The 22,546-nt window shown below is 41.1% G+C and overlaps 1 protein-coding gene across 2 annotated transcripts in view; it reads left to right on the top strand.

Moving 5' to 3' along the window:
- MANBA (mannosidase beta) overlaps positions 1-22,116 on the top strand; it is a 33,970-nt gene extending 11,854 nt beyond the window's left edge. The window contains exons 6-17 of one of the 2 annotated variants that reach the window (XM_018558979.1): positions 863-1,038; positions 1,714-1,824; positions 2,443-2,594; positions 4,820-4,937; positions 5,701-5,787; positions 8,044-8,211; positions 10,256-10,474; positions 12,134-12,298; positions 13,227-13,371; positions 16,740-16,882; positions 19,453-19,710; positions 21,883-22,116. In XM_018558979.1, coding sequence (XP_018414481.1) covers positions 863-1,038; positions 1,714-1,824; positions 2,443-2,594; positions 4,820-4,937; positions 5,701-5,787; positions 8,044-8,211; positions 10,256-10,474; positions 12,134-12,298; positions 13,227-13,371; positions 16,740-16,882; positions 19,453-19,710; positions 21,883-22,110 — 1,970 coding nt within the window. In that variant the 3' untranslated portion in view covers positions 22,111-22,116. Of the gene's footprint in view, positions 1-862; positions 1,039-1,713; positions 1,825-2,442; positions 2,595-4,819; positions 4,938-5,700; positions 5,794-8,043; positions 8,212-10,255; positions 10,475-12,133; positions 12,299-13,226; positions 13,372-16,739; positions 16,883-19,452; positions 19,711-21,882 lie in introns of both variants that reach the window. The other variant, XM_018558980.1, reaches the window with a different exon arrangement.
- The last annotated feature ends 430 nt before the right edge of the window (positions 22,117-22,546 follow it).

The raw sequence follows: 22,546 nt of genomic DNA, 5'->3' as shown, positions 1-22,546 counted from the left end.
GGCTGTAAACATCCTGACAATATTGTGCACAGTGAACACAGGAACATTAAGATCTCTGGAGATGGACCTGTAACCTTGAGATTGTTAATTATTTTCCACAAAGACTTGGGATGCAATTTTTTTTTTTGGGTGGGCGTTTTCTTTCTTGCCTCGGGCGCAAAAGGAGCTTGCTACATCTATGGTCCTGCGTGCTCGTGTGGCTGCTGGCTGCACATGTTAGACGCCGCAGGCGGAAAGGGGCAGGACACCTCTCCCCGTGTGCAACGTCGGCCACACGAGCACCAGGGGAGGACAGGACCCCGGTGCCTCTAGGACGCACTGGAATGCAAGCCGGCTTACTCCCTGCGTTCAGGGTCGGGAAGGGGAGTGGGGTTGTATTGAAGTCAATGGCACCGCAGCCATGCCCCTCACCCGCAGTGCGATCGCCCGCACCCGGAAAGCAGGCACATTAGTGCCTGCGTTCCGGTCCGATCTGCAAAAATGGTTGCAGCATTTTTGCAGATCGGACCGGAACGCAGGCACTAATGTGCCTGCTTTCCGGGTGCGGGCGATCGCACTGCGGGTGAGGGGCATGGCTGCGGTGCCATTGACTCCAATGCACAGCCATGCCCCCTCCCGCCCCTAAATGCAGGTGTTTTGTTCGTTGGAAGATCTCATTGAGCTCGTCATTTGAAAAGTAGATCTCGAAAAATTGTGGGCTCCCCTGCTTTAAACTAACTACCACGGGCCAGCTCTGCATGGAAAATAGGAAGCCAGTAGTTCTGTGTTGGTTTGGTAGCCACCTTCCTAATACTTAGCTAAACAGTGTTGCTTTTCTCTCCCCGCTTCATTTTAAAAAGCTTTTTTTGTATCTCATTTATAGATAATACAACATCTCAATGGAAGATTATCATTGAGCCTCTGTTTGATATTCTTTCTGAAAAACCTCTTGAAGGATGTGTGACTGTCAAGGTGCCGGACCTTCATCTTGATCATTCACATGATGTAATCTTATCTCCTGGACAGCAGACACATGAAATAATAATTAATATCAGTAAGGTGAGCAAGTCATGTGGTTTAAAACTGAATAGACTTTTGTTTTATGATTAAAGGGTACATCCTGCACTGTTCCTGTTTTACAATTGCTCACATGTTCCTACAAGGAATACTTATAACATTTGTCTGTTACTGATCACATTGTTAAATTTGCCATGCTTTGTATGCAGAAACACTGCTAGGCTGCTCGCTTCTTTATGCTTTCCCATTTGCCAGAGTGAATCTACAGATCTCCATGGCAACTGAGTGACTAAAGGCCTGTGTTAATCTGAAGATAGACAGACATATTTGTGTTTTTTTGTTTTTTTAAAAAGTTATTTTGCCTTCTTTACAGCTGTAAATTGTCAGGGGCTTGTTTTTTTTTTTTTGTGTGTGTGTGGGGGGGAGAGAGGGCCCCTATAGAAGTCTGTTTATACCTTGGGTATCTCCAAAATATAATGGTGTGGGCCAACAATAAATGTGGGGCTGGGAAATAATGCAGTGGAACAGCTAGTGGCAGATCTATAGGCTTTGGGTGATAATTGGGTTTCAGTTGGAGTTGTCTGTTTCAAGTATTTGAGATAAGATAATCATTTGGAGGTTTTGACTAAGATAGCCTTGTAAACTAAGGGTATAATTAAGAGTTGAATAATGACAATGTCTCAGTGCAATAATATATATCTTTTTTTTTTCTTCTAGAATACATCTGTAAATTTGTGGTGGCCAAATGGATATGGAATGCAAAGCGACTACAACATGTCTGTTACTTTTAACATTGAGAATGAATATATTATTCAGACAACAACCAAGGTCTGAAGATCTGTTTTTTACTTTTGTATAACTTAAAGTTTTGTCATATAAAATTCCAATATGTAAAAGATTTATATTGCTCACAACTTGAACAATTTGAACTTTGCTAAGCCCAGTTTTCAATAAGGCCACTTACTGTGTAAAAAAAGACATTTACTCAGAATTGATTTTGAAAATGCTTGTTTGCTTGGATGCTTAGAAAGGCATCCTACAAGATTAACTAAATATACCCCTGTTTGGCATATAAAATATATGTTGTAAAGGAATAATAGTAACTTGGCTTCCATGGTTTTAAGAAAACTATCCATTGTTATGTCTGCTCACAATCTCATTACACCAAATGTTACACTATCATTTAACCTCAATGGTTGTTCCCTAAGCCAGGGTCTTTCAGCCTTAAACTAATTACCGCAGGCCAGCTCTGCTTTGAAAATCTCACATGTGAACTTTGCTAAGTACAGTTTTCAATAGCTATCAGTAACAGTCACTATATTTGCCAATCTGTTTTGCATTTGATGCATAGTGATTGCTATTTATTAATAATTTGCCATTCATTCCTGTAAGGGTCACTGCTTTCCTGGAGAACCTCTTTAAATGTAGTGTTGTGTTTTACCACAGATTTACTTTCGCACAGTGGATCTCATTGAGGAGCCAGTTGCTGGTTCTCCCGGCCTCTCTTTCTATATGATGATTAATGGAGTTCCCATATTCCTGAAAGGCTCTAACTGGATACCAGCCGATTCTTTCCAAGACAGAGTTAACTCTGAAAAGTAAGTGCCATGTTCTAGGGATAAATACGATGTTCTAGGCAAATTCTGGAACTGAGATTTGTCTCTGTAGTTAAAATATTTCAGTCTTTAATTTTCTATAGTTTCATAATATACCTTACCATTAAATAAATACTTTAAAATATAGCCTTAACATTGATCATTTTAATGGCCCTCAAAAGCATTGGCAGCCCTGCTTTTACATTACTGCATATGTGCCATGGCAAACTCTGTGTTGCTTTATATGGTAAGATATGGGGTATCATGGGGTAGCAGAGATTCCTCAAAGTAATGTCACGGCTTGCTATTTTAAATAGTAGTGAAGAGGTTCGGCTCAATGTCAATTTAGACTATGGTTGTGAATGTCTCCCTGTTCATCTTATGTAATAGATTCTGCTGATGAGCATGTTTGTCTCATTATACTTTCCAGAATGTGTCTGCACAACACATGTTGTACAGAAACCTTCTGCAACAAATTGTAAATACGCTTTAATAATCCGACTACACTATTCTACTAAAGCCTGAAAAAGTATGGTTGTGGGGTTTTCAATGTAGTCTGATGTTGGCTGTAAATGCAGGGACACTTGGCTTCAGTATGTAAGTGCAGTACATGGTGTAGTAACAGGATATACAGATATTAATTTAAAGTAGAACTGAAGCTAAACTTTTATTTCAATTTTGGATAGAGTAAGGAGGGTTATAATCCCAGTCATCTTTTTTTTTTTTTTGTCCTTTCTGTCCAATTGGGAAGGTTTTCTCTTCACTACCTGTCCAATGGCCACAATAGGAAGTGAGAAGAAATCCCTCCAATGTGAGGGAAATCCCTGGTGGTCAGCAGGGTCACCAGAACTTTTTTATCCATTGGACTAATTCCAATATACTTTCGAATGACACACACTGACATCAAAAAAGAATTGACAGGTGTTCTAATTCCTCTCCACTCTACCCAAAACTAAAAAGTAGTTTTGGCTTCATTTGCACTTTAATGTCACAACTGCTGGTGCAGTAGTTACATTAATGGTTTTAGTATATAGCTGGTTTTCTACTGTTAGGCCCCATTCACATCTGTGAATTTTTCAATGAGACCCGTGCGATCTACTGGAGGGCAGGAGGCATTATATAATCCACAGACAGTCACAAATAATTGCACAGCCTGCAATTACCTGTGGACAAAATCGCACCCGGATGCAAACAGTCTGTTAGCAGTAGATACATATGCAAGTGAAAGGCGATGTGTTTTTTTTTTTATAGTAAACGCCCCATAGTTATAATGTGGGTTTATTTTGTAGGGCTCCATTGCTTGGTAGTGACTGCACTTTCACCTACAAGGGGCCACTTAGAGGGCAGGAAGGGGGCCTGGAGAAGTCAGTTAAAACAAACAAAAAATAAAAATGGAGGTGCCACCAGACGAGGGAGTCCAAAGCAGTTTTTATTGGTAACAAAAATAACTTGATGCTTTTATTGTTACCAATAACAACTCCTTTGGACTGTTTTTCTGGCGCCTCCATTATTTTGTTCTAATAGACATTTCCAGGGCACAAACTTATACATGCAAAAGTTAGTGCATCTAAAGACAATTTTCTTTGGTTAGTTTTGGATAGAGCAGGAAATCGTTAAAACTCCTGTCAGATGTTTTTTTGCTGTCTGCATCATGCTGGAGAGAGATTGTTTTACTTCCTGTCCCAAAAACACAACAGGAAATTAACGGAAATCTCTCCAAATCTAGGGAATATCACCCTCGTTGACAGTTGACTTGTCACTGAAACAGATGTTACCGCTGGAAGATTTCCCCTCACTTCCTCTTCCTGTAAAATCTCCGAAATGTTGGATTTTCAATCATTTTCTGTGCCAGAAAGAATGGTCACAGGACACATCCATAGGGTGTATTTCCCTATCACGAACACAGACCGCAATAAAAACTTAACAGATGAGTTTTAACCCTTCATCACTTCATCCAAAACTAAAAAAAGTTTTGGTTTTCCATACACTTTAAATTAAACTAATTCCAAAAATAGAGATTGAAATGAGGAAACAATGATATAGATTGGTGGAAGTTATTTATAAATAAGTCCAGGTAATGATGCAGAGGTATAACATTACAACATTTTGGTCTTCGCATTTTGTTTCTTTTTTTTCTACTACTACAGTCTGAATTATTGATCATTTATAAAAACAATGTGTGTATTATTATTTGTGCCAGTGGTTGTATTTTTTTCTATTTATAATAGGCTCCGTGTCCTGCTCCAGTCAGTTGTGGATGCCAATATGAACGCTCTTCGTGTCTGGGGTGGAGGGATATATGAGAGTGATGACTTCTATAGATTATGCAATGAATTGGGAATAATGGTAATTACACACCAAGTCATGTGTACAGATTTCTACAAGTATTAATATGGGAAGATGGCTAGAGTATATTGGCTAGAAGGAGGTATATATACTGATGGTTTGTGTCTGTTTACCTTTGGAAGCTATGCATACTGTAATTTAACGCAAATCCAGAGTAGGTGTAGTGGAGATAAGTCAAAGCATCAGCATTTTATTGTCAATGTTCTATTAGATTTTTTTGTTGTTGTGTGGAACTATTCTTTAAAGGCACATTCACACCAGCAGCTGTGCTACACCGTACGGATGCTGTTGTGCATGTACCTGGCACAGTGCTAATGCTCTGATCACAACACATTGCAGTTTCCTTTTTTTAATTAAAACTTTATTGAAATTCTATGGGCACAGCACGGTGCAATGCTGTTGTACCGCAACGCACTGCGCTGCACTAAAAAAACAATCCATGCCATACTTTTTTCAAACTTACACCACCCCAATGCGGTGGTGTAAACTTAGCACATCTGGAACAGGGCAAATGGCTTGTCTTGCGTTATGGCTACGCTTGAAAAAAAAATGTCCAGTGCATCCCCAACGCATTACGTGGTAACAGGCCCTAACCTTTTTTTATGTGGTGCACAAAATAAGTGCATCAGTCTTGGTCTAATGTTTCCCAAGACTCCCATTACACACTAACAGCTCCCAGTATTAAGAAGTTTTTGTTTTTTGTCTGTTTTTTTTTTTAAAGAGCATTGTAACATGTATGTATATTTATTTGTTGTTCTGGTAGGTCTGGCATGACTTTATGTTTGCTTGTTCTCTTTACCCCACTGATGACTGGTTTTTGGATACAGTGAGAACAGAAGTCACCCATCAGGTAAGAAGTCAAATAGTTTTATTAAAAAAATAATCCTAACAACTTTCAACAAAACATTTTATTATACAAGTATGTTATACAGTATACATTACTGTCATGAATTGCATACAATAACATTTAGAATTTTGCACATCACAGTCTGGGACATAACTACAGATTATGGGGCCCGATAGCAAACTTTTGATTGGTTTCCCCCGATGACCTCCCTACTGTCATTCATCTAAACATAAAGCATGTATAAAGCAAGAAGCAGCAGAACGGTCAGCATAATCAGTACGGTACACCAGTGGCGCAACCAGAGTTATGGGTGCCTGGGGCAGAACATTTTTTTCGCCCCCCCCCCATATTATATAAACATCCACTGGAACTGTACCCCCCCACACACATATATCAGCTAAGGAACTACAAGTCCAAGCATGCCATCATTGTCCATGTACACCCCCCCACACACACACATATCACCCAGGGAACGGCAATATCTGGTTGTTGTACAGGGGCAATGAGGGCATGCTGGGACTTGTAGTTCCCTAGCTGATATGTTATGAAGCTGTATTCCACCTGAAAGTACTACAATGCCATTATAGAACTAAGAATAGAACATAAAATACAACTTTTTTTTTCTTGTAATACTCACCTGATTCCTGGATCCACCAGCAAGCGCGGCCTCCCGTCTCCCACGCTGTTAGAAGCTGCATACAGCGTGTGCTGGTTACTACTTAAACCGGCGCACGCTGTGTGCAGCTTCTGAGAAGATACGCTATTAGCATAGCGGGGAAGGCGGCTGCGCATTTTGCATAGCTCCCGCTACGCTAATAGCATATCTTCTCAGAAGCTGCACACTGCGCGCGCCGGTTTAAGTAGTAACCAGCACACGCTTGTTGGTGGATCCAGGAATCAGGTGAGTATTAGAAAAAAAAAAGTTTTATTTTATGTTCCCGGGACATTTAAAAATGTCCCTGGATTTTATCTTAAACAAATGTGTCACCTTACCTTAGACTAGTGGTCAGTGGGGGCTTCCTGGACCCTGGTTGTGAGGGGGTCTGCCGTGGACCCTGGTGCAGTGGCTTCTTCCCTCATGCACCCGCATCAGACGCGGCTATGCGATCCGGGCTGGCTGGATCAGACAGACGCGCCCTCTAATCAGGCCCTGTAGAGGGCCGCCCGCAGTGGCCTCGGAGGAGCGAGCAGCCGCCCGATGACAGAGCCGGGTGCATTCGCCATCTATGCGCCCCCCCGCCATCTATGCGCCCCCCCGCCATCTATGCGCCCGGTGCAAACGCACTCCCCGCCCCCCGGTTGTTACGCCACTGCGGTACACTACTAGGGACCAGAGCAAGAAATTGTCTGGGAATAGGTGGACATCAGTGCCCAGAATTAACTTGTAACCATTCCATTCACAGTAGCTCACCAGTCTTTATTAGCATCTCAGATTTAAGGGCTTTAGGGTAAAATCCAGCAATCCCTACTCTGCCACAACAAGAAAGTGCTGAAAGAGGTGGTGCAGTAGTCTGTTAAAACAAAAACAACAAAAAACAAGAGTTGTAGTAGCCATAACAATGACCATCACAATATTTCACAGTATGACATATTTGTTAGTAGCCCAGCACACAATTACTCTATAACCCTAGTACAAAATTATTTTACTGTGGATTTTTTAAGAACTACAAACAGCTGTCAGTTTTTAATTGAGGAAGCCTTTGGATTTTTACAGCCTGAGGAAGTGTTAAGCAGACAGGATTCATTTCAGTGCTGGCCAGCGTGACCAGAAGATCTGAGGGCAGGAAGTCTACACTGCTATGACAGCTAAACAAATTCTCCTTATTGCACAGCCTGTGACTATTGACAGCCATGCCCTGTACTTCTAACAGCAGTTCTTCTTGGAAATGTCACAGGGGTACAGGGTCAGTGTCAACAGCAACCTCTGAAATCCTTTTTAATACAGTAATAGGTATGTGTTATCTACACATGCATCCAACTCTTCTAGGTCCCAGCAAACTCCCTAATGGGGCCCCGTTCCACCCCCAGGCCCCATAGTAGTCGCGCGGACTTTCATGGCTTATGTTACACACTGATCACAGTTCTAACTCTAATATTTAAAAATAAATATGCTTTTGTCTAATTCATTATAAACAAAGCTTTTCCATTTGTAAGCTTGTTTTTAATGGTGGCCCTGTTACTTGAAAGTAATATAAATGCTTATGTTGCTTGATCACAGTTATTCACACTCTATTCTTTTTGTTGCAAATGTTGATCTAGATCAGGAGACTTAAATCTCACCCCTGTATTATTGTCTGGAGCGGCAACAATGAGAATGAGGCTGCAATTGCCACTAACTGGTTTTCAATACCTAGCTCTATGAGAGAGGTTTATGTACAAGACTACATTACTCTCTACATAAAGACCATCAGAGAACTTGTTCTTAAGGTAAGTAATAATTACATTTTTATCAACTTTCACATTTTTTTTTCTCTGAGGTACAGATCTGTTGTAGTTATATATTAACGGCTGAATAAATAACATTTCTGTTTTTGGCCAATCAAAGAAAGCTACAGTGAAGCAATGTAGAAATCATGTAACCTTATAGGAGATAATTGTCTGATCTGTGTGGTTAACATGGGCTACATCCATGATTGTGTGGTTAACATTGGAAACGTGTTGCTTTTAATGACTTAAAGATGATTTTGGTCTTGCAGGTTGCAGAACTAGAACATGTCTACAGTATATAGATCTATTGCAATTAGAGCTGGATTATCCACAGGGGGCCCAGTGGCCACAGGGTCACTTCTAAAAGAAGATAAGCTCTTTAACCACTTCCAGCATGTCATCCACTGGAAGTGGTTATACCAAGAACACAGCTGCTGCAGCTGTGTTCTTGGTACCAATTTAAACAGCCAGCGATTGCTGTTTTAAATACAAGCGATCCGCCGTCTATACAGTTGCGGAATCACTTGTACGGTGCAGTGCCGTGTCCCCCTCCGCCACCGGTACCGCCATCGGCTTCCCATGCTCATCTTTCCCTCCTGTGAGGACGGGACCAGCGTGGAGGGTCTCCCCTGATTGGAGGAGAGATCAGTGATTTCCAGCTGCTGAGCTCTCCTCCGATCACTGGACTCGGAAGTGATGTGCATTACAACACTTCCGGTGTGACTGGGCACAGTCTCCGGGACCTAGAGCCAGAAGAAGAAGCTGGTGAAGCAGATCTCTGCTTCAGCTTCTTTGGGGTCCCTAGGTGACGGGTCTGAAAGACCTTTGATGTCTCCATAAAGAGGACCTTGTTAGCCCCCTATGCAATAGCAATAAAGCTGAGTGAAAAATAAATTCCCCACCCCTCACGTGCACGCACATACAACGCAAACACGCGTCAGATGAGTCTACGTGCAAAAACAAAAATTGTTAAACAAAAAAAATATTGTCGCGAGCGCTGGAGTTAGAGAAATAATTATAGGCCCATCAATCACTGTTAGCACTAAATTGATGAGCCGTAAAGGCGTTTAAAGCGTCGACTATGGGGAATTTTGGTTATTATAGTTTTTTTGCAGCGCACTAAATTTCATTTTAGTGCATGTTATCCAAAAAATACTTGTTTGATTAAAAAGTTGCGCAAATACGGTGCAAAATAAAAAATTGCAACTAGAATCTTTGTATTCTACAGGGCCTCTGCTTTCAGAAAATGCATAATTGTTTGGGGGCCTGAAGCTGTTTTCTAGCCAAAAATTCTGATTTTTATCATGTGTGCGCAAATGTAAGAAATTGCTCTAGGCAGCAAGTGGTTAAAAGCCAAACTATATTTACCTTTCAATTGGCCTGTGTCTTGGAACACCTCTTCCCTGCTCCTCAGCCACTGCAGGTATTCCACAGTTTTGGGTGTGTGAATGCCTCCTCCTCCTCCCACGTCATGCAGTGTTTCCTGCTCCATCCTGTAACGACATATGGCCTAGGAAGGGTCAAATACCTGCAGTAGCTGGGGAGATTTTTAGACACCAGAGTTCTTTCTTAAAGGTGCCCATACACCTTACCATTATCGGACAAAACTTTTCGTCCGATGATCGAATAGTCGTACGATTTTCGTACGACAGCCCCATCCTGCCACGATGATCGCACGATTAATTTAGCCGTAATTAACGAAAAGCACCTGGACGAAATGCGGTAATTGATTTGCCGTATTTTTGTTAGCGCAAGCGCAGTGTAGATCATACGGCACTTGACGGACGGAAACGCCAGCAACCTTACGACAATCGTACGATCGAGCAAAGTTTTCAAACATGCTTGACCGTCAAAAGTCGTACGATTGTACAGTAATGTTGGTCGGACGCGGCAATGCACACATACGATTATCAGACAAAAATTTGATCGCATACGAAAAGCGTCCGATAATCGTAAGGTGTATGGGCACCTTTTAAAAGCTATCTACATCTTGCTTTCTGCCTTTTTACAATTCATATCGAGATCTCTCGTTGCATCTCTACAGATGGATGGGACTCGTCCTTTCATTGCTTCTAGCCCCACTAACGGGAAAGAGACGATCAAAGAAAATTGGCTTTCCAAAGATCCTTATGACAATCACTATGGTGACACACATTACTACAACTATGAGACAGACTGTTGGAATTGGAAGTCATACCCTAGGCCTCGCTTTGCTTCTGAATATGGTTTCCAGTCTTGGCCATCTTTTAGTACAATCGCTCAGGTAAAGCAACTCATTTATTGACTGTTCATTAGAGTTGTATGGGCTCTTTTATGTGTGCCCACATTTCAAAGTCACAGTTATAGTATAGATGTATAACTTGCATTTAATTGAAGTCTTCCTTTCATGCAGCACATTTTGTTTTATTCCTTTTGAGAACTAAAGTTGGAAATCATTATTAGCAGAAATTGACAACTTTTGGGCAAGTACCAAATTTGCCAGCTGTTTGGCTTGGTTGTCAATTGCTATAGAAAACATCCTCGTGCAGCACAAATTTTAACAAATAAGCCTATTATATTTTTTATTTTAATATGGAAACTCAATTAATTTTGCCTTGAGGAGAGAAATTAGTGAATTTAATCTGTAGACTTTAAATTCAGCCCAGATGCAACCTTGCACACAATACTTAATTCCATGATTTATATTTGTGCTAATTTATCAAGTACTTCCGCAAGCTTGAGCCCTTTAGATGTGTAGTGAGTGTGTGTCCCCCTGACTATATTGATAACAGCACATTTGCTAGTCAGTGTCGGCTTTTTTTAATGAAGGGGATCAATTCATGTATAAAAACTAATGCAATATACATATACTTGTTTAAATAGACTACCATGGGCTAAATACAAAATGTATATACAGATGATGAGCTGTATGTTTAACACAGTTCATTGCACATACAAAATATAAAAATACCATTGTTACCATTATCCATTAAAAACATAGTTCCCCCAAAATAAGCATCCAATCACCAACACCATTTCATGGATCCAAAATAACTCTCTTGGACGATTTTTGGACCATAATGTTAAATTACACTGCCATATCCTTGAAGATGTGTAAAACTCACTTTTTCACAAAAAAATCTTTTTAATATGCCATTTTCTTCCCACTCCACTGTAAATACTGGAAGCTGACAACAGGGCTGTAGCTACCATGGGGCGAGTGAGGCACTCGCCTCAGGCGCAGCTGAGAAGGGGCGTAGCCAGGACTGGCCTGGCTGCGCCCCCTCGCCCCTGTTGCTATGGCACAGGGCGCTATTGGCAACAGGGGCGCCATGTGGCCAACACAGCCGCGGCTCGGCAGGGAGAAGAGGAGCGGTACAGGCTCCAGCTTCTCCTCGGATCCCCACTGCTCTCCCCCGACTCTGTGTCCTCCAATCTCTTTTTTCTATTTCAAAATGGAAATGTCAGGGGTCTGCTTAGACCCCTATTTCCCCGAAGTCCCCCAACAGTAAAAAGAAAAAAACACCCACACACATATTATTAGACATGTGCAAAGACAAAAACATTGTTTTGGACGAAATGAACAGAAACTACAAATGTTTTCATTAGTTTTGTCAAATGAAACACATTTTTCTGCTATTTTTGATTTGGCCACCAGCACATTCTGCGCATGCGCGCCGCCATCCTTGAGGTGGGGAGCATTACGTCACATGATGCCGTGCATGCACAGCGATGGGTGACATAACACATCTCTTGGGGGGTGCAATTTTCTGTTCTTGCCTCTGGCGCAAAAGGAGCTAGCTACGGCTCTGGCTGACAAAAACTAATGGCAATGTGAGTAATATATATTTGTTCTTGCATTTTGTCTTTACTATATTCTAAAGTGAGCATGTCATTTGTTCTAATCGCTTTGATGCATACGATCATACACCTTCATTCTTAGATCTCGGCTCCTGAAGACTGGTCCTATACAAGCAATTTTACTGAACATCGGCAGCATCATTCTGGAGGCAACAAGCAGATGATTGACCAGGCTGCTCTGCATTACAATATGCCAATGAACAGTGACCCCATTAAAGAATTTCAGCACACATTGTACCTTACCCAGGTAAATCTTTGACTCTTTCTCCAGGATTGATCCTTTGTTCACATTGTATGTTGTAGTGTGTTAAACACTGGTAAAAGCATAGTAGACACAGTGCAAGATAAAGTGATCCATTTACTAGCTAATGTAAAGGGAATGTGTAGTATATGTAATGCTGCATATCAATATTATGATGTATTTTATTCAGCCAGCATGTTCAGTGAATGCAAGGGACAGGCCAGGGACAGAAAGGCTGGGGTGGAAAGCACTGGATGATGCTGGCCATCCTCCAGCCAGGAAATGAGAAGGAGTCTATGTTACTTGCTGCAGCTTCTAATGCACACTATGAAAGGATCACAGTGTGTAGAGAAATCGGAGTAAGCCATTTTAGTACAGGAAAGGAAGTCTGTACAACTTTGCAAGACTGAAGGTAAGTATGGGGAAAAACACTGACCCCATAGTTCTCCTTTAAGATAACTCATTGTACATTGGGAATAATTATTAATTTATAAAATGTTAGCTTGTGAAAAAGATGAGGTATCTGTTTAAAAAAAAAAAGTAAAATATCCATCTAAAAACATTTAAACCTACAAATATTCTATAAAATTGATCTGAAACCATTAGTGTTCAGTCACTTGAACACAACTCTTGCCAAGTAGATGACATCCCAGACAGAAATTTTAGTATAGCTGTAATTGTTTAACTTGTATACCAAAGCCAGGTTGTTTTTCCTGGGACAGCAGGCTAGTGGCCATTAAAAATTCAAAGCTGGCTGATGATTTTTTTTTTTTCTGATGGAGAACCACCCAGTGATGTCTGTTACAGATACCTCAGTGTAGTTATGATCATTGTTTCATCCTGATGGAATCATGTTCAGGTGACGGTCATTTTATGGCCTGGGTGCTTTTAATGGCTATGGATAGTGAGTTGAGAGTTGCCTTCTCTCCTCTAGGTCATGCAAGCACAGTGTGTAAAGCTTCAGACTGAGTTTTACAGACGTAGTCGAAGTGAAATTGTGAATGGCATTGGCTTTACAATGGGGGCACTCTACTGGCAACTAAATGATATCTGGCAGACTCCTTCATGGTCATCCATAGGTAAGCAAGTACCTCTGTACTCGTGTGTGTATATATAATGCAAGGCATAGCACAATCCTGAAATGGAATATATGTACTTCATGCACGCTGACCTGCTTGTTAGCAGGAACACATAACAAATATATCGTGGGGTCTTCTCAATTTTACCTGCGAAAGTGGAAATACACTCTAGCGTTAGTCAGCAAGAAAACTGATGGGCCAAAAGTAATGCTTAGGTGGTGGGATCAAGAAGCTAGGACTGCATTTCATATTGTCCAGGGATTTAGTGCACCAGGAGCACCGAAATCGTGTACCTAATGGGATTTAGGGATCTGATTGGAAATGGTCCAACCTTCATACACCTATTTTCTTCACCTAAAATCACATCAACAAGTGCATGTTATGCGATACCCCATCCAATATGCCATGCATATATTTTACCATGCTTGTGAAGTAGTGCTGAATGGTGACACCTCATCACTATCAGTCTGTACTGCATTAGCTTAGGTGTATGGAAAAAGGTCAAACCTTTCCAGCTTATCGGAGCCCTTGTAATGCATAGACCAGCCTCCTTACGCTGTTGTTGCAATCTGTACAGGGTGCTTTTGTTGTCCACGATTGTTTACAGGATATGGTGATTACTTATTTATTTTTAGGTTTTTGGTGCTAGTTTATCTGTTGATAAAATTGTCTGTTTCCTACATTTCTTATCTAGTCTTTAAATCAGGGCTCGACAAATCCCAGGCACCAGGTTGCCATGGCAACTAGAAATTACGTCCTGATGCCTGGGCTTTGTCCACCTCCTCCTCCGTTGCATCAGCTGTGCCCCCCCCCCCCCTTTCTCCTCCTCCCTGGATGCTGCATGCTGCGGTCTCTGTTCAATTTTATCCCTGCTGCTCTTCCTGCCTGTATCAGCAGAGGCAGCAGGGATCAGAGGGGACACAGACCGCTACAGCCGGCACCCAGCGGGGAGGAGAGGCCACTGTCAGCAGCTGTTCCCCCCTACCCTCTGCCCCTCCATTTTGAATTGCAATAGCAGGCTGGCTGGCTATTGCACCTGCCACTGCCTCCTGTCAATCAGCAGAGGAGGACCTAAAGGAGAACTTTCCCCTGGTGTAGAAGCCAGCTTGCTATTGGCTATTGCAATTTGAAATAGCCAATAGCAAGCTGGCTATTGCACCCAGCCACTGCCTGCTGTGTTTACATTCAGCTGCCTCAGCAGGCAGCTGTCATTCCCCAGCTAAAGCTATTGAAGTGGAAAGGTGGCACTAGACCCCTAATGTCACCTTAAAGAGGACCTGTCATCTCCAATGTGCTACCCCGTGAACGCACACATAGTAATGGAAACAGAATTCGGGTGCACCTACGTATGAAAACGGCAATTGCGCTACACATGTCAAGTATTGACGCACACGCCAATTAAAACTGTAATTGAAAATGACAACTGTCGTTGAAAATAAAGCTCTGTTGGTCCTATTTTGGAATTTGTCAAGACCTGCTCTAAATGTTCCTGCCATTTGTATATCGCATCGGGATACATAGAAAAGCTGAATATAGAAATGCATATATCTGAAAGCAAAAACATCTAGGGGGTTGATTTTATAAAATTTCCGCCCAGCCATATGATAGTCGAATGCCGTACGGGTAGCATTCACTCAACGTATCGCTGGGCAGAAGTTTTATAAATCCACTCTCTAGAAGTTAACAGATTTGCATACTGCTTTGTAGGAGACAGTTCAGTAAATCATGTCTTCCCAGGTCTGTACCGCTGTATGGGATCCTTTTAGAGTCTTCCCTCATTCCTAGTCCAACTATGACAGGTCTCAGTCAGAGTGGTGCTATTGATGTCACCAACTTGATTTGATTTTTGTAAATTTTTTTCCCCTCAGGAGCAGGGTTTCCAAAACCATTCTTTCAATCCATTGTCTTGTTGGTAACCTCACATTTGTACAAATGGAATATTTGGCATTTTAGGAATATAGTTTGCCTGTGAATATTTTTGAATATAGCTGCCTGTGCAGAAATCTCCAAAACATTAAGGGGGGAATTCATCAAAAATGGAGTAGACAAAATCTGTAGCAGATTTGCACTGCAACCAATCAGCTTCTCTTCAGTTTGCTCAGGTAGGATTTGAAAATGAGACAGAGAAGCTGATTGGTTGCAGTGCAAATCTGCTCCAGTTTTGGTAAATTTCCATCACAGTATTTGATAGGACTCAAGGCCAGGAATGAGAAACATTGCTGTAGAGCCAGCAGAGGGCAGCCGGCATAGCATTTCCTAAAGGAATATTTGGACAAATCTATGACGCTTTCTAACTATATTAAAATGGTAATGAAAATAATGAGGCAGATTTTTTGCGCGTCTTCATGACCATATAATTGTTTGAGGATGCAGGCTCAGACAGAGGCACTGAATAATGTTATCGGTTATCCAGATAAGTGGAAGTGTTGTCACTTACAGCAAATACATTCTCATAGGATATAGGCATGTATTTATTATATACATACATACATACATACATACATACATACATACATACATACATACATACATACATACAAATGGCCTTGCTGGCTCCTTTACATTTCTTTTAATATTAAGTGCAACATTTTACAGTTAAAGTACAACTATGGCCTCCCATAAAAAAAATGGGCTGCAGCACTTCTAATAAATGTATCTGCACTTTCTCAACAAATACCTGTTGATCCTTCCTTTTAAAGTCCACCTTAAGCAGCTTCCTGTGATGGTGTGACAACAATGCTGCACTGCTCCAGAATTTAGAGCAGAGTTGTCACCTCTATATAGGTTGTGTCTACTTACATTACAGTGGGATGAAAAAATGTTGCAGGGGACATGATTTACAAGTCTGTATCTAGTCAATCAGCCCCTGACTGCACCTAGTCCAGTCTACTGCTTTCTGGATGGACAACACTGCCTCTGTTGCTGAAACCCTGCAAGTTTATATGAGGGGGAGAGTGTGAAACACAAAGGAGGATGTGGCTCAGTCAGGGAAGTAAAGGACTTTTTTACTTGCTTTACAAGGCTCGTGCATCACATAATAAAAGGATTTTAAACCTGTTTAGACTGAACATTAGTTGCTAGTTGTACTTTAAAGCTGGTCATATATATTAGATAAACATTTGACAGCTAAAAACCCCCTTCATAGGCACATACATATCCAAACTCCTCATTTACAAGTGTGCTTGTGTTTGTTGGCTGATAAAGGCCCTCCACTATCTTATCTCTGAATATGGGGAAGCACAGGCTGTGAGCTGGAAATTCCCAACTTAGCCACTACAATAGTGGCAACCTGATGTACACAAACATCCAGACCTTTTACTATCATAGGTATTATTTACCAGATCTTTTATATTGTTTTTATCTTTAAGAGTATGGAGGGAAATGGAAAATGCTTCATTACTACGCCAAAGACTTTTTTGCCCCTGTTGCCATAAGTGCATTTGAAGACGAAGATATCTTATACATTTATGGAGTGTCAGATCTTTCGAAGGACTGTTCTTTCAAGCTTGCAGTAAGTTTATTTTTTTTCTTTTGTATGGCTACATACTGGGGGGAATTTATCATAGCAATTGCGAGTGTTTGAACGTGCACGGAATATATTTGATGCACTTTTTTTATGCAGATTTATGATGCTAGGGTAATGTTGTTCATAAACGAGGTTTAATAGACTCCAGGAAAGAAGACTTGTAACTCCAGGCAAAAAGCTTAACTGTGGCTTCTTGAAGAAGTGGTCATGGAGACTTATTAAGTTGCGATTGTTTTGTTAGGTGACGCTCCAGTTTCATACAGTCCAGAACAGGTGCAAATGAAAACAGGTGCAATTGAAAAAGTAGTGCAAGCTCTGATGAAAAGATGTGCAAAACACGTGCGGTTGGAAAAGTAGTGCAAGCTCAGGTCAAAACAGGGGCACATGCTAAAAGACAGATATGCATATAAAAAAAATTATCTAAGAGGCTAAAACTGTCCCAATTGCTTTGACCAATTCCCCCCAGTGTATGTCACATTAAGACTTTGCTCTGACTTGTTAGCAGTGGATCACCAGTGGTGCTATTTAGACATGGCAGAGGTCAGGCTTGTGATACATGATATACAAACATTTGTGTAAAAAATATGGTTTACATATAGAAGATCAAGATCTAGTTTGAAAATGTAGCTGTTGTGGCTGTCAGGGAGTTCAAATACACCATACAATATTCTATATTCGTATTTCAAACATATATACCAATATAAACTCCTAATATATACAAAAATATATTATAACCTTAACCTAAAAACACATTACATACGTTTTTAATACAAATTCCTGCATAGTATATGTTACCTATACGTAATGTCTTTTATACATTAGGGCAAGGGTAGGCAAACTCCAGCCCTCCAGCTGTGGTGAAACTACAATTCTCATTAGGCATTACAAGACTCAGAGTCACAGGCATGACTCCCAGAGGCAGATGTATGATGAGGTTTGGAGTTTCTCCACAGCTGAAGGGCCAGATTGTGCCTATCCCTACACTGAGGGGTTTATTTATAAACAATTCATTTTATGTGAATAATGGCAAAAAATTAACATTCCTAATAGGTTTTCATTTCAGGCCAAATGTATTGTGATTTAATACAGCATTACGGTCACTAGATGGAGCTAGGGAGCATAGGAAATATGTAATTCCTATGATCCGCTGCTCCATCTAGTAGCCATAATTCTGTATTGCATAGCAATACAGTCAACCTGAAAATAAAATATATTAAGAACAATGGTTTATGTCATTATTCACACAAAATGAACGTTCACAAACTTTCTGGCAGAGGGGAGCATATTTTCCTCAAGAATTTGACAGTATTTTGCCCCATCCATTTTTCCTTCTATCCTGACAATTGCTCCAGTCCCTGCTGAAGAGAAACACCCCCATAACAGGCTATTACCACATCCATGCTTTACTGTGGGAATGGTGTTATTTGGATGGTGAGCTGTATTGGATTTCCTCCAGACATATCGTTTGGTGTTGAGGCCAAACAATTCAATTTTAGTCTCATCTGACCATAACACCTTTTTCCATGTGGCCTCAGAATCTTCAAGGTGCGTTGTGGCAAAGCTCAGTCCTGACTGCATGTGGCCTTTCTTGAGGAGTGTCTTTTTCTTGGACTCTCCCATACAAGCCACATTTGTGGAGAATTTGTGATATTGTTGTCACATGCTCACAATGACCACTTTGTCCTAAATTCCTGCAACTGCTTTAGAGTTGCTGTAGGCCTCTTGGAAGCCTCTCTGACCAGTTTCCTCCTGGTTCTTTCATCCAGTTTGGAGCGATGTCCTGATCCAGGGAGAGTCTGTGTTGTACCAAATACCTTCCAATTCTTAATAACAGATTTCCATGTGCTTCTAGGCATTGATAAAGCCTTTGACATTTTTGTTGTATCCACCTCCTGACTTGTGCCTGTCCACAACGTTATCCCAGAGATCTTCTGACAGTGCCTTGCCACCCATAGTTGATTGTTTGCCTCAGCTGCACTACCAGCGACTGAAATGCTCCAGGATAGCTCTTTGCATGCTCAGCTAATCAAAATGACCACAGCTGACCACGGTTGAAAGTTCACTGGATTTGTGTGCCATTGAGAAAGTGATTAGCTACACCTGATTGAGTTTACAAGTCATTTTTAGGAGGGGTGATCCTTTTTCTTTGAATTTATTTTTTATTTTTTTCTGGCATGTTGGTGTTCTATCTTGTACTTGGATGTTATAAAACAAAAACTGTCTGTCTTCATTTCAGGTTGCAAAGCAACAAAATGTGATTATTTTAAAGGGGGGAGGGTGATTATTTTCTATACCCACTGTATGTCTTGTCCATCCATAGGGTATGTCGCACGTCATTCGGAATGCAAGCGTAAAAATGAACGTAAGCAACGTGGTGCACAAAGTGTGCTAATATATAAGGTCCCCATTAGTGTATATTAGGCATGCCTGATATTCCCTAGTGAGTATGGTTGTCCCAGTACAAAAAACAAACAAAACCAAAACCAAAAAAAGACTGCTGTATGACACATTCTAACACATCTTTTGTGTTTTGTTATTTTTTTTCCCCGCTTAAGCTTAAAGTCTACAAATGGGATTCTCTGATTCCAGCATGTGAAACCGTTACAGAAGACTTTGTTATAACATCTCAGAGTTCTGGGCAAGTTTACCAGGAAGCTGTTTCAGAATTACTGAGGAGATGTAACAACTCCACCAGGCTGAATGCTGTGCTTGTTTATTATCTGTTATATGACGGCGAAATATATGGCTCTAAAAACTGGCACTTGCTAAGTTCGCCTAAAGAAGCTGAGGGGCTCCAGAAATCCAATTTTACAGTAAGGAGAACAAATTGATAAAATATATATATTTTTCGATGCATTCAAAATAATAATTGCTGCCCAATGTCCCAGTTTCTATACATATGTTCTACTGTGTTTACATTACCATATGTATTGTGAGATTTAGCTTTAAAATGGTAGCGCATTAAGGACTCTTCCACTCGCTTATGACTTCTTTTTAATGGCTTCTGTGCCCACTTTTATTGAATCCAACTCCAAAAGTCCACACAGGTTTTCCCTCACAGGGGTTTTCATACATAACATACAGCTTATCTTCAGTTCCCCACCTGGAGCTCCTCCCACCGGACCAGCGCTGACTCGCCGCTGCTCTCCCGCACCGAAGGTAAGTGAAAAAAACAAAAAACATACTGATAGGGAGCAGGCCCAGCGCGACAGGGGGTCGGGGGGGTGGGGGGCTGGTTGCGGGCGCAAAAATGTAACTTTGCCTGTGTTGGCAAAAATCCTAGCACCGCCCCTGCACACAGGCTAGTCTTTTGCCACACAGGCTGCTTTTCCACACACAGGTCATAGGCTCCTCCAGTCTGCCAGACACAGACTGGTTACAGGGTGGAGCCCTCCTGACTCCTGCACAGATACCTCCTCTGTCTCCCAGGTGGAACCTTGAACCTGACCCAGTATCCTCCTCATAAGGGCTGTGCACAGGTGCACCATCATTTGGTGCTGGTCACCACTAACGCCGGACACAGGAATGGAGATTTCTTCCCTCCCAGTTCTCTAAGAAATCTCCTGGCTCCAGGATCCAAACTTCAATCCCGAAAACCCAGAATGAGTTGTAAAACCAGCTCTTTACTGGCAACAGTACTTTCCTGGAGCCGCTCAGCCCCTCTTGCTGAGAGACTTTGATGCCACATTATACCATGGTATTGCCACGCTATTTAATAGTAATCCAATCCTATTTGTAAATGTTCTTATCGAGCAGCGTAGCTATACTGTTATGGTTTTTCTGTTTCACAATATATTGAGAAAATGTGCACATATGTACTGAACTTCAACATGCTGCATCCTTTCCTCTATGAAAACAGGACCATGACAAAGAACATACACCCCCTTATGTGTTGTTGTGTCCTGTAAGAGGCATGTAGAAAAGGGGCAGAAGTGGTGGTGGAGGCAGCATGTATGGGGAAGACAGATGAATTCCTTTCTGCTATCTTTGTCTTTTCATCAGTAGCAGTCAGGATATCAAAGTCTTACACTGATGAGCATATGGGATCTATTTTATAAGAATTTTGCAGGGCCCTTCGCCCTGTGAATACCTGAGAACAGTTCAAATGTAGTCTGTTGTAATAATACATTATAGCCACTGGATGCACTAGATGAAACTGAGGAACATAGGAGTCTTTCAGATGTCTTTATTTGTTTTGAACCTCTCTGGAGAAACGGAAACCGGAAACTACTTCTCTTGACCTCTTCTTAAATACAAATCCTTGTTAAAGATAAAACCATTTAACTGAAACATACACAGAGCGCACAAATTACCTGCTTAGTGTTTCATATCTTCACCCTATGATCCAGCCTTCACACAGTTGAACATCAGCAGGTCTGAAATTCCAAGTACCAACCTTTCTAAACCTTTATCTAAAAGACAGCACAGCACAGTCATGTGACCCGGCTGCACTCCTGTCTGTGTAAATGGAGGCAAAAAGGAATGTTCTTAGAATATTTTCTTTCCAGGTCAAATGTAATGTCAGGAAACTGCCACAATATGGCCACTAGATGTAGCTAAGGAGCATAGGGAAGAAGTAAAGTGTATTTATTTCCTATGCTTCCCAACTAGTGGCCATCATGCAGTATTTCTTTGATATTACATTCAGCCTGCAGGGAAAACCTTCATTTTTGCCTTCATTCGCACAGAACAAATGTGCGTGCAGTTTTGGAGGATGAATGACTGTGCATTTTTCAAAAATACACCACTATTAATAGTCTAATAAATCTTGTTGCAAAAAATGTATTAAGACATAAATAAAGATTAAAGGTAAATTGATTATGCTTTCGGACTTCAACACAGTTTAGCAATTTTGGTGAATGATTGGTGAGTGCTTTCTAGAAACGTTTTATACTTTTCCAAGTAGGACACATTCGCAAGGTGACCTTTTTAAAATGACTAATTTGTAGCATGAAGTAATCATCCAACATGTTGTGTTTCCCCAGGTATACATCTCTCAGAAGAACCAGGGGACCTATGTGTTTACTCTAATTAGCACCTACCCGGCTCCTTTTGTATGGATGGACGTCGGGAACATAGCCGGAAGGTTCAGTGATAACGGTTTCCTTGTAACAGAGCACAAGACTGCAGTTTACTTTTATGCCTGGAAACCAACTACTGTTGCTGAACTGGAGAAAACATTGCACATCACAACTCTTAGAGACATATACTGATATTGAATCTAATGATCTGCGCTTATAGATAATGAAATACTAATATGGGTGATGAAGCTGACACAATACAGACCCAAATGTCCCAAGAATATAAATAATGATTATGTGGCGCTAGATACCCTATTGTACCTAAATAATACTAACAAATCTATAAAATTATCCAATTAACTTAATGAATCGTGTAAATGAATAGTGACCTGACTGGATAAACAAACATACAGATATAAATCAACACAGTGAATAGGTCGTGATGGCTATGATCTTTAGTAGTCTTATGTAACCTTTCTGCAGTCTGTCTCCTTAAAGCGCTCCAAGCTCACTCCCAGGATGGACTACAATCTCGAATTTCGTTTATTAATTTGTATTGAGATTGTAGTCCCATCACAGGTGCGAGCTTGGAGTGGTGGCTACTTCACAACACACACACACGCGCACA

Source organism: Nanorana parkeri, unplaced genomic scaffold (genome assembly GCF_000935625.1).
Source record: "Nanorana parkeri isolate BGI_ZX_2015 unplaced genomic scaffold, ASM93562v1 scaffold372, whole genome shotgun sequence".
NCBI classification, from domain to species: Eukaryota; Metazoa; Chordata; class Amphibia; order Anura; family Dicroglossidae; genus Nanorana; species Nanorana parkeri.
The sequence above is the reverse complement of the archived record's forward strand: the minus strand, read 5'-3'. Positions and strand labels throughout refer to the sequence as shown.